A 13,090-nucleotide genomic window follows, 5' to 3' on the forward strand; every position below is an offset into this window, starting at 1 on the left:
TGAGGTGGGAGGACGAGATCCCCTCCCAAGCCCACAGCCTGGGGAGGCTGAGGTAGGCGGCTGATGTCCCCCTTGTCCAGCCTTCCTGACCCCCCTTCCTAAGTGGCCCCTCACCCCAGTTACCTTCTCCTCATGCTGGTATTTCCTTCCCAGTACTTAACATGGCCAGGAGACACTGCCTTTGCTGATATTTAGTTATCTCTTCCTCACTGGAATGTGAGCTCTGTGGGCGCAGTGACAGCGACTTTCCCTTCACGGTTGGTCCCCAGGGTCTGGCATGGAGCCTGGCACACAGTAGGCACTCAATTAATATCCACTGGTTAACTGAATGAATGAATGAATGAATGAATCCTAGGATTCCAGTCCGGCACGCAGACCAGCGCGTTAACATGAATCACTTGGTTTCCCAGGCAGAATAGTAAAAGATAGCAAAAAGAATGTGGGTTTTGGAAGCAGGAAGGTCTGGGTTTGAATCCTGTGTCCCCCACTTATGTGCTGTGGGACCCTAAGCACAGCTCGTGAGCTCTGTGGGTCTAGTTTCCTTATCTGTAAAATGGCTCTGGCCAGCCGCCTTCTGGGGTTAGGGTGAGGGTGAGAGAGGATGTATGTAGCCCAAGGCAAACTCTCCCACAAGTTCAGAGAGAGAGATATATACAAGATGTTAGAGCAGAATGGTTTGTAATAGCAAAAATCAGTGTATACACCATTCGACAAGAAAATGGATGACCTGTGATAGTTTCACATGATGAAGTAATACAGAGTAATGAAATGAACAAATAATATCCACATCAAAAAAAAATATGGATGGATCTTGGATATATCATATTGAAGAGAAAACACAAGTCCCAGGAGACTGTGTATGATACTTTTTAAATAAAGTTCAAAGACAACTAAATGCAAGCAATATGCAATGTGACAAAATATTTTTCAAAAGCAGAGGAATGAAAAAATGCAAGATTGAAAGAGACGGCTATGGGATGGGGAGGCAGGGGACGGACTGGAGGAGGAACACAGGCATGTGAGGTATGCATGATGGTTTAGCTCTTGGGTTGGTTGGTGGGTTCATGGGTGTCCACAATATTATTAAAAATGAATAATGAAACCAAAGTGGACCAGTGCTGACCGTGAGCCAAGGACGATGTCTAAAGCAGTTCTGTGTGCCTGAAGTGTGCCAAGATAAAGAAAGAGAATGCAGAACAAATGCCGGCTAATTTCACAACCCTCCAAGGATCTCAAGCCCCTAGCAGTTCAATAAAAAGCAGTTATTTAGAGATGAGGAAAAACTAGAAATGAGCCAAATCTTTAAAAAGACAAGTACCTGTTGACCTGGGGAAACCAGACTAGAACTTCCCCCCAAAGCAACCACTAGGCATGAACTAGAATGAGCCCCAGCCCCCGAAAGCAGCCTCCAGCCACGACTGGTCTGCCAGACTCCAGGCCTGGAGAGAAGTGGTTTCTGAGCTGAGTTGAGGGCCATCCCTTGCCCAGCTGTAGAGGAGGAATCGAGGTGTTGCTTGGGCCTAAGTGGGAGGTCCTGGGCCTGCTCCCACAGTACACGGGGCCCACAGGAGGCTCTATGGTGTCCCGAGCAAGGGTCAGAGACTCCTGCCCATGAGGAGCGTGTGGGAAAGAGGAGAAGCAGAAAGGGAGGGTCTCAGACCATGGCGGTGAAACCTCTTCAAAGTCCACTGACCAATTTGATTCATGGGAAAGAAGCAAGGGGCAAGGCACAGCTACTGACAAAGAGCGTGCAGGGCCTCAGTAAAGGAGAGAAGAACAAAGACTCAGGTTTATCACAAAGGTGGGGCACAGAAGAGTGTGGGCAGCAGGAGCGAAGAAGAAGCATACCCCTGAAGAGAGGAGGGAGAAGGATCAGGGAGAATGAAGTGCGGGCTCTCCCGTGGTTCATCAGGAGGAATTTAGTGTTAGTGTGACCTATTGTTGTTGTTTTGGTATGTGGTGGGAGAGAACTGGAAATAATATATGTTTAATCAAATTTTTAAAAAGTCAGAGGCACTGTCCCTAAATATTGTTGAAAGAAGAGAGCCATGGATGCAAACTGGATAAACCTTGGATGGCACATTCATTCCAGCTCTCGAGAGAACGCCTATCAACTACCAGTGGCTGATGGAGGCTTGGAGGCCCATTCAGGCTCAGTGGGAAAGTGTGCTGCGATCAATTAGTGATGTCTGCCTTGGTATGGGATGGGGGAGATCTGGTACATGTGCTGACACGGGTCTAGTGTGGCAGTCATAGGTGTAAGCAGATCAGCTTTCCTTATGAACATGTCCCTTTCTGCCTAGGCTACCACCAGGACCCCAGAAACCTAGACTTAGAGGTTGGAAGCTTCTTTGCCTCCGCCTTTTCCTGCACCATCTATTTTCACTATATTACCTTGCTGACTTCCCTCCTGTACATCTTTACAACAACCCCCAGTCCTCCCCTAGACTGATGCAGTAACCTGTTAGCAGATCACCCTCATTCCAGTGCTTCCTGTTCCGATCATCCAGAACTCCTATGAGATAAATCTTCTGATGACCCTCCCACCCCAGCCATGCTCAAGCACCCATGTCTTTTGCCTTGTATGCCCTCCACCAACAGGCCCCACCACTTACCTCTGATCTGCCCTGACTCCTCCCTGGCTCCCTCTTGGCTCCATCCGTTCCCCACTGTGCCTGGCCAGATGCCCTGAGATTTCTGGGGCTTCCAGGCACCCACTGTGTACTCCAAGCCAGGGGCTTTGGTGTGCAATTCAGACTTCCAAAGCAGATCTGCTTTTCCTGAGTTTTTACATCTTTGGGGGAGAAACATGCCAGGCAGCTTAATCACAAGGGCTTTGAAGTGATTCAACTGATGGTCTCCTGTGATAGCTGTCCCCCACCAGGCCATGGCCAGGGGCCCGATTTAGTTATTGGCATATGTGGGGGTGTGGGCTTGGGCAAGTCTGACTGCTTATTCTTCCTCTCTCTCTCTCTCTACACACACACACACACACACACACACAGACACACACAGAGCTTTCATTTCAAAGTGCTCAATGTATTTTCAAGGAACTGCCTCACTTGGTAGCATTGAAAGTGAAATCCAGCGAGTGGCGAGTGAGAGCTCTGTCCTTCACTAACCAACCTGGGCAAGTCCGCCAGTGTGACCCAGTGGTGAGGCCACTGTCTTTCAAGCTGGGACTGAGGGCTTTCAGCCCTGATATTGCACACCTATTCTTCATTCTAGGCCAGTGTTTCTCAACCTGTTTTTCATTATCGCATGTCCCTCCAACCTCCCTAGCCATTTGAGACATTTTTCCTGACTGCTCCCCCAAGCTGCATGAAATTTTAATACCACAGATATAACATATGTATATCTGTGCTTTATACATAAAAGAAGTAAGATATTTTTTACCTCTCAGAATAAATTTTTGCCCGCTTGGGGGTGATATTATCTTGTTGATGACACGTGCTCTTCTAGACCAGAGCTTCTCAAAGGGTGGTCCCCAGACCAGCCACATCAGCATCACGTGGGCCCCACCCCTAGAGTTTCTAATTCAGGTTTAGGGTGGGGTACAAAATTTTTCATTACTAATATAGTTCCCAGGTGAAGCTGATCTGGAGACAACACTTGGAGAACCAGTGTCGTCATGCAAATTGGCTATATTCTGGAACCCAAGAGACTTGGGTTCAAATCCCTGCTCTTCTGCTTTGTAGCTGTGACCCTTGGTCAGTCTATAAAAGTCCCTGAGCCTTGCTCTACGTGCCGATAAAGTGGAGTAATAATGTCTCCCTCATACACTATTGTGAGGGATAAACGGGTCCAGCCAGTGCCTGGCACACAGCAGACACCCAACAAATGGGGTTCCCCTCCCCTCACCCCGGGGGATATTGCAGAACTGCAGGAGGCCCAGGGAAGCAGGGCTCAGATAGGGAAAAGGATGATGAGAGAGGTTAGGCCTCTTCAGTCTGGAAAGTGGTGCCTGGGCTGAGATGGCGCTGTAATGCAGAACGTGGTGGAAAGTGCTAGCTTGGGCTCCTTCACCAAATCCTCACACCCCAGGGTGGTGAGGGCCTTCGGGTACTGGAGAAGGGTTTGTTTAGTGTCAATTACAGGAAGGAGAGAGTGAAATGACAGAATTCATCAGTCCAGTATTTATGGAAAATGAAAATGCCTCCCCGTTGACCTGCTTGCTTCCACCTGCCCTCCTCCAACCCTCTGTGAGCTTCGCGCGATGCAACCCCGACCACGTCCCTCCCCTGCTGACCTGGTTCCCCGCTGCCCTCAGGACCAGGGCCTGGCGTTCTCCTGGGCTGGGCACTCTACACCCTGCGTGCCTGGCCCTGCCTCCCCCTGTGGCCTCCTCTCCCAGGGCCTCCTTCACGTGCTGCGCTCAGCCATGCTCAATTACTGGAGCGCCACGATCCGGCTGCACGCTCTCCTGCTCTGGGATCTTGGTACTCGCTGTTCCTCTGCCTGCAACAGACCCTCCCTCCACACTTCCCGGCTGGTTCCTGCTCATCAGTCAGGGCTGGCTTAGATGATCTCTCCTCGTTGAGCCTCACCTCCCAGTGACGGCTGGGGAGGCGCCCCCCTCCCACGGATTCTTTCTCACTTTTTATGACGGATATTTTTGAATATACACAAAAGTAGAAAGAACGGTCTAGTGGACCCCCCAAGGAGCCATTGTTCCACGTTAACAGTTATCAGCACAGCCCCTGCTGGCCTCCACAGTGTTCCACCAAGGCATTGCAGCCTGTGCCCCTGACTGCCTGCAGGTTCCTGAGGCTGAGACAGTGATTCGGGCCCTACCAGCTCTCAGGACGTTCGCACAGAGAAGACCCTCAATCCACTGTGGGTGGATATTAAGAGTCCCCATTTGTTGAGCACTTACTACAAATTCAGGTGCTCTGCTAAGTGCTTATGTGTCTTAGCTCGCTGAATACTCATAGCATCCCTGTGAGACATGGGTTATTATTACCCCCACTTTACAGACTGGAAAACTGACGCTCAGAAGGTTACATAGTTGGTCGGTGGTAGAAGGCAAGCCAAGGCGGTCTACCTCTGCATGAGAGCTGCTCATTGAAATAGAATGCGAGCCGTATGTGCTATGTGAAAATTTCTAGTAGCCACATTAAACGAAAAAATAAATAGGTACAGTTAATTTTAACAGTATGTTATCTTTAACCCAGTACATTGAATATACCATTTCAACATGTCATCAATGTAAGACATTACTGAGATATTTTACAATCTGTTTTTCATACTAAGTCTTCAAAATCCTGTGTGTTACCTTTACAGCACAGCTCAAATCGGACTGGCCACATTTCAAGTGCTCCAATGCCACACGGGCAACCGTATTGGCCAGCACAGCTAGCAGTCACCACCCTGGACACGGCCCTAAAGCCTGCGCTCTCAGCCACTTACTTCAAATGAATTAGGGAGAAAGTGAGTGACTAGGAGTCCCAAGGACCCCTGGTCCTGATCTTTCTTTGACAATTAATAATGCTTAATATGTTATGGCCCTTTAGAGTCTCTCTGGCATCATCTTATCTGCCACGGGAGTTATTATCTCCATTCCATGAATGAGGATTATGGGGTTAAGAGGGCCAAACGCCTTGGCTGGACACCCTGCAGCAGGTGGAGGTGCTGGGCCTCAAACTGAGAATTCTGGACGCCAAGTCCAGCGCTCTGCAGGGCAGCTGCCCCTTGAAGCAGGACTACCTCCATCTGGTAGAGGAGGGCGTCTGCTCAGACCACAGGCTGGGCTGCCCACTGGGGATAGGAGCGCGCAGAGCTCCAGAGGTCAGGCCCTGGAGGAACTGATGCCCTTGGTGAGTGGCAGGGCAGACACAGGCTGAGGGAGCGATGGGGCCCGTGCCGGGGCCTCTCTGGGCAAAAACCTTGTCCTTCTTTGGTCGTAGTTTGGCCACAAGAGGCTGAGAACAAATTTATGGCAATGGAGCCATAACTTACGTCTGAAGGCCTCTTTGTTCTTGGCAAAGCAGAGGGGTCATTAGTAATGGGGAAAGCACTGGTGTGCGGACATAAATCCCCCCAGCTGCAGGGATGATAAACAGCCCGAGGGGACGGGGCCTCAGGGAGCTGGGCAGGTTAACCTTGTGCCATGGATCACTGTGGGCTCAGGCCTGTGTCCGAGGCAGACCACCTGCCCAGGCTCTGGAGGTGCCCGGAGACTCGGTCACCCACAGTGCCTTCAGGACTCGCACCCAGCTCCAGGAGCCCCTGAGGCCCTCAGTTCTTTCTTTCTAATGAACATGGTTCCAGAGCACCTGGGCTGGAGCAGGCTCCCACACTGGGCACTCAGGGCCCGCGTGGGGCAGTCAGCATGAAGGGGCCCGGGCAGGGCATCCCTTCTTCTTGCTTCAAGCCAAACAGGCACCGGCCAAGCCACCTGGGAGAGGGCTGCGACTTAACGCCCCTGGAGAGGCAGGTGTGTGAGGCCAGGACCTCGGTAGACAATGTTCTTTGCAGCAGTGTCTACGCCGGCCGGCTGGGGGAAGTAGAGAAGAGGCCAAACCCTAGCCTCTGTCCACCTGTCCCCCTGGGGACTGTGCCCTCCTGCCTGCCTGCCTGCTTGGGCTTGGGCTGAGGCTGGCTCACAGGGAGTCCACACTGGCCCAGGCCTGGGGAGAAGGGCAGGGGAGCCAGGTGCTGAGGATAGCAAGGGAAGAAAGAGGACTGCCCTTTCCTCAAGCTGTCTGAAAAGGATTTGGGTGAGGTCGGGTGGTGACAAATACGCATGACAATGAAGACCATCGTGGCCACCCCGAGAACATGATCCAAGTGCTATCTCACTGAGGATGGCAGACATTTGCCGCAGTGCTGCCCCCTCCATTTCCACACCCATGGCAGACTCTACCAACTGAATGCCACTTGGCTTCCTGGTCCTCTTCAGGCAGCCATTACCAATCAATCAAAGTTGGCAGGTAAGAGAAAACCCATTTGTCATCCTTTCTAAAAGCCCTCAAGGCACATCTGTGCTGGCAACGTGAATCCTATAAAACCATGCTAAGTGTTCCAGGCCTTCCAGAACTTTCTGCCTCCTGCCCCCACCTTCACACACGTCCCCTACCTGTCATTTCACATCCTGGGTCTCCCTTCTTGTCCTGTTGTTTGCACTTGGGAACCTGGCCCAGGAGAGCGTGCCTTTGGAAATCTCACAGGATGCTGCCTCAGGCAATTGTCCCCAGACTCTAAGCTTCAGAGCCCAGCCCAGATACCAAAGCAGCTCTGCCCTGCAGCGTCCTGCTCCAGAGGAAAGGGGTGACCGGGGCCATCTGTGAAGGTGAGAGAGGACCTGAGGGTCTGGGGCTGGTGGCCTGGCACCCAGCACAGACCTGAAATGGACCAATGCCCTGGAGGATGGCCTCCCAGTGTCACTGCAGGAATTATTTCCAGTCTGGCCATGACCTCAGGCCAGGTCCTGGCTCCCTGCTCCCCACTCCCATCTAGGAGTATGTCTGGAACCAGCCCAGAGACAATAAGATGAGGAGATAATCCCTTACCCAGCCAGGTATCCCACTCATGCTGCCACCTTATATTAGGCCCCCAATTCCATCACCCTTGGGGCTCACTGGTGTTCCCGCAGATCTCCAGCACAAGCCCCTTGTCACTGGGAGGCACTTGCTTTGCTTCCCAGTTTGACAAACTCATGAAGGATACCAGCATCAGCATGGGCCTCCCTTCTCCTCTGCTCATCAGGAAAGGGCCTGCTAATTCCCAGGAGGACTCTGCCTTCCTACAGAATGGCTTCCTTCCTAGGACCTCCTTTTCCATATCCTGGCCTAAGGACCACCTGCCTCTGGAGCACTGGGAGAAAGGACCTTTCCTGGGCTGCACCCCAGTCCTACAGAATGAGAATCTTCATGCATGCCAAGGACTCTGCATTTTTGGTAGGAGCCCCAGGTGATTCTTGGGCATACTGGAATTTGAATACCCATTACTCTAGAGTGATGTTCATTCATTCATTCTACAAGTACATATTGGGCTTTACTCTTGTTGAGTCCTGTCCTGGGCATCAGAATGGGGAGGAAATGGGGTGCGGGGAGCAGAGGCCCAAACCCACACTGCTGTTACTGACCACATGAGCTTGTCTGACATTCGCTCTGGGTCCTGGGGTCCCCTGGGCTTAGAAGCACAATAATAGTTGTGCTAGAAGCTGTAGGTCACAGGAAGCCCATAATACCCTGATTTCCTGCATTCCAAGGATGTGAGGGGTCTCCCTCACACCAGCTAACCCTCAACATCCAGAAGGTATTATTAGATGCTAGCAGTAATAATAATAACAGCTAACACTTATAAAGTACTTTACATACATTAATTAAGCTCTTTACATATAGTAAGTCTTCTGACTTTTGAACCACCTAAGGTAGATACTCTTATTACTCCCATTTTATGGATGAGAAACTGAGGTATGGAGATCCACCCCAGGCAGGATGCTGAAGAGACTCCATCCATGTTCTTGATCACTACACATTGGTGCCTTTTGAGCTTTAGGGAGAAAGTGCCCCCAAAATGCCACTCTCTATTCTTGGCAGTGTGGTAGGGAGGGGCAATGGGGTGGACACTGGCCTGGTGGCCTGCCATCCTCCTGGCCATCAGTCTGGCCCGCTCAGATGCACCAGGCTGACTGTTCACTCACCAGCGGGTTGGGCAGGGAGGCGACGTGTGGGGTGTGGGGTGTGGGGTGTGGGGTGGGGGTGGGAGAACAGGGGCAGGTCTGGAGTGTGTGAATGGGTGAGCAGTTTCTCCTGGACCTCTCACCAGCCGCCTTGCTCCAAAGCCACCTAGTCCCAAGACAGCCAAGGAGCTGCTGCTTTGTTAGTCTTTGGGTGGGGACGTGGGGTGAGGGGTCCCATCAACCAGAACCCTCTTTGCATTCAGTCACTATTCTGCTCAACCAAGAGACTGGGTGGGAAAGGAGGGCTTATGTGCCTCCCTGCAACATTCCAGACGAGACATGACTTTCTAACGGTCAGAAATGTAAAAGGAGCATGAAATCAGCCAAAGTTGCAGCTGTATTAGTTCTAAAGTGATGTAACAACTGCCATCTTTTCATCAAGTTAAGTAAAGAAAAACAAAGAAAATCCCAGAGCACTGGTAAGAGTCACCAATGACCTGGGCTCAGGGCCCCAAAGTGCCCAGAAGCCTGAGACCTTGGACAGCGGCACACGCTCCTGCCTTCCAACACCACCCAGCAGCCCCAGGCACCTAAGCCTCCATCCCAAGCTCCTTTTCCCCTCCCCTGATCCTCCCTCCTTTAACCGGTCAGTCCCCTGCCTGGGTCCTTTGGCCAGGGTTGTCCCTGGGGGCAGGTCCCTTCATGCCACTGTCCCACATGGCCACAGATCTCTCCACTGTCCTGCAGAGCCTGACACTCCTAATGTGGCTCTTCTTGGGTCGGGGTGGGGGACCAGGGCAGCCCAGGCCTTACCTGAGATGATGGTGTAGCCAATACCCCGGGGACGTCCTTTGTCCTGGTCGATGGCGGTGATAACACGCACCGTAGTGCCCTGGGTGGGAAAGAGAAAGGACTTGAGTTTGGTCGCCCAGCCCCCAGGCTGCTGTTCTTCTTTGTAGCTGTCCTGGCACCCACAGCTTCCCTCCCCATGGGGACTTCCTGGCCAGCCTAGGAAGTAGGTACCGAGTACACAGGCCATCATCCCTGGGACGTACACTGAGGCCCCCAGGCATTCACGTCCATGTCCACTGGAGAGGCCCAATCTTGCTGATGCTCTTGCTCCCCCTTCCCCTCCCCATCTCCCCTCATTTGGATGAACCACCCAGGGAAGAAGAGCTGATGGAGGAGCATCCAGCAGGAGGACAAGAGGTCTGGTCTCTATCTCGAACACACATCAGTGCTGTGTGACCTCAGGTAGTTTGCTGCACCCCTCTGGTCTGTTTTCCCCACCTTAATATGAATAACAACAACTCAGTTTTCACTAAGGCCTGAGTAAAGGAGAAGATCATGGATCAACTACTCTGTGAATGAAAGCATCATAAATCCTGAAAGTGAGTATCTCCAGGGATGACCGTGACAACCATGTAGGCCACCATGGTCCTCTGAACCATGCCCCATCCAGCACTACAACCGGCAGCTCCTGCCTCACATGGCTCTGCCCCACACCCCATTCATTCTCCCTGCAGCACTGGGAGAGAAGGGGCTAGGGGCTGGGACTCCCACAATGGGGATTCAGAGACCCCTGCTTTTGGGGAGCACACAATATGCACAGACACTGCTATACAGATATGAGGTTGCTTAGATGCATAAATGTACCCCAGAGTGTACAAGTCCACCTGGAGGAAAGGGTTGTACAGATGGTGACATTTAGGATGGGTCATGAAGAGTGAGTAGGAGTTTGCCAGAGAGAGAAAACAAAAAGGAAGGTGCTCCAGGCAAAAGACACAACACTGGGGGGCTTCCCTAGTGGCGCAGTGGTTAAGAATCCTCCTGCCAATGCAGGGGACACGGGTTCGAGCCCTGGTCCGGGAAGATCCCACATGCCGCAGAGCAACTAAGCCTGTGCGCCACAACTACTGAAGCCCGCGTGCCTAGAGCCCATGCTCCACAACAAGAAAAGCCACCGCAATGAGAAGCCCGTGCACCGCAAACAAGAGTAGCCCCCACTCGCCACAACTAGAGAAAGACCGCGCACAGCAACGAAGACCCAACGCAGCCAAAAATTAATTAATTAATTAATTAAAAATTTAAAAAAAAGACACAACACCGGCAGGGGTTTGGAGGTGTAAGACTCACTAGGAAGAGGTGCTGGCATATAAGGGGCACACTCAAATATCAATTGATTGGCCGATTGATTGAATAAATGAACGTACAAATGATTGGATCCTAACTTCACCACCACCACCACTTGCTGAGTCGCCCCTCACCCAGGGCAACGTTCACTTTGCTCTCCAGGCCCTATCACACCAGCCATGCCTTCCTGAGATTCTGGCCCAGGCTGCAGTTCCCCTGACTGATGGAGAGCAGGACAGCCTTGTCCCCAACCCCTAGGGAGATATCAACCCTGGCATTTGCATGTCTAATGAAGGTCTCTTGTGGCGTTGGTGCGTCTCACATATTCACCGTTCATCAGCTGGAGACTGAAGCCTGCAGGCTGCACCCTCCACCCCCATCTGAGCACCTTCTCCTGTGGAAAGAGGCTAGTTCCTGACATGCAGGCCTCTCACCCGGAGGGAGTGCCCTGGGGGCAAGGTTCCTCCGACTCCTCCTGGTCTCCCTGCCAGGACACAGGAGGGGCATCTGCCACCTGACCCTCCTGGGGCAGTGCTGCCCCGGCACAGCTGTCACTCCAGCCTCTCCTGAGCCCAGGCGTGCGGCAATCCTGAACGCCCCAGGTTTGGCTGAGGGAAGGTGAGAATGTTGCAGGGGAAATGTCTCCAGCAGAGAAATGGACACAGCGCAGAGGCGGAGGCCACACAGGAAGCAGGTCTGGCTCCTTCCTTTGCACTCCCCCCCCCTCCCCCCCCCCCCCCCCCCCGCTTCCCCCCTGCCCAGGAGCTCTAGCTAGATCCCATGGGGGAAATAGACTGTTACAAAGTCAGAGAAAGATGCCATTAAAGAAGCATCTCTCGAAGTGGGTTCTGAGGACCTGAGCTGTGTGAGAGAGTACGAAGCACCTGCGGCGGCAGGGGCCCTTCTCTAGCACTCACTATGTGCCTGGCGCTGCTGTGAACGCTTTTTATGTATTAACTTATTTCACCCTCTCAACTACCCCAGGAGACAGCTCCATTTTACAGATGAGGAAACTGAGGACCATGAGTTAAGTGGCCTTTCCAAGGTCCCACCACAGGAGTGAATGGTGAAGCCAGGATTCAAGGTCAGGTACTTTGGCTCCAAAACGCCCTTGCCTGCCAGGAGATGCTGCTTCTGTAACAGGTCGTTATAATAGTGATAACTGTCATTTATGGAAGTTGTGGCTATGTATACCACGCACTAGTGTAAGCACTTTACATGTATTAATTCATGCCAAATGTGGGAAAACAGACATTCCCTGTCCCTCCCCTGGAGATGCACAATGGGCTTTAATGTGGTAAAGGCTCCCAGAAGTAGTAAAGCGGTAAAGAAATCTGTTAACCTTTGTTCTCCCCCGTTTTCTGAGCTGAAGACAGACTCTTTTTGTGTAACATCTTAATAGCCTCAGACCCAGGGGTACGTGGGAGGTCATTTGGGAAGCACTGCATTAGATCTGAAGGGTCTACACAAGGGCCATCACTCCAGGGGGGCGTCTTTTGGGGGGTATGCCTTTCCTGGTGTCACTCCTTACACAAGAGAGGCCTGGATTTGTCCCCAGGCCTGAGAGTGCAGGACTCTGGTCTGAGGCTCCAGCTGCCAGGAAGGGCTTTCTCAACACAGGGTCAGCTCCCTCTTTTACAGCCCCATCCAATCTGAGCCTCACATGTGTTCCACCATGAAGGTCCCCTGGCTGCCCCTGGCCTGCTGAGGGCAGGGACTGGCCTGCCAGGTCAGCTGGGCCCAGTGCCTACCAAAGCACCATTCCAGACAGTCGCTAAACAATAAACCTCAAGGGGCAGCTGCTTGCTTGCAGGCATACGACCAGGGCCTGGAGTGGTTAGTGAGCCTTGGGGGGACGGGAAGGGGGCCAGTGCTGGCCTGTGCAAAGAGGGGAGGTGGTGGTCAAGGAACCCTCAGTCCTCAGAGCCCTGTGAGCGTCTCCCCATGGGCAGCCCTGCCCTTGGCGGCCTGGAGTCCTCCTGGGTGGGCAGGGCTCAGAGGGCCCAGCGGGAGAGCCAGGACCAGAGGGCAAGGAGGCTGGCTCTCCCCAGGAAGAGCACACCTGAGCTTCCACGAAGAGAGCTCTAAAAGGCTCCTGACAAAGTTTGGGTTTTCATCTTTTTGGATAAATAAATCCATTTTTAATAAAACCCTGAGCTTTTAATACAAGTGCAGCCACAAAGACTGGAAATGTTATGAGAAGGAATTAACAGGGAGGAACAGGGGCTCTTGGGAACCCACGGCTCTTGTTTCAGAGTCTCAGTGATTATATTTTCAATATACTGAAACTTATTTCCAAAGATGAGAGGATGGAGAAGTGCCCGCCCCGGG

At 52.3% G+C, this 13,090-nt stretch overlaps 1 protein-coding gene across 1 annotated transcript in view; it reads right to left on the reverse strand.

Annotated features, from left to right (window-relative positions):
* CDH23 (cadherin related 23) overlaps positions 1-13,090 on the reverse strand; it is a 452,031-nt gene that overhangs the window by 258,975 nt on the left and 179,966 nt on the right. The window contains exon 9 of the mRNA XM_059900605.1: positions 9,440-9,518. Coding sequence (XP_059756588.1) covers positions 9,440-9,518 — 79 coding nt within the window. The remainder of the gene's footprint in view (positions 1-9,439; positions 9,519-13,090) is intronic.

This window comes from Balaenoptera ricei, chromosome 16, assembly GCF_028023285.1.
Source record: "Balaenoptera ricei isolate mBalRic1 chromosome 16, mBalRic1.hap2, whole genome shotgun sequence".
Taxonomy (NCBI): Eukaryota; Metazoa; Chordata; class Mammalia; order Artiodactyla; family Balaenopteridae; genus Balaenoptera; species Balaenoptera ricei.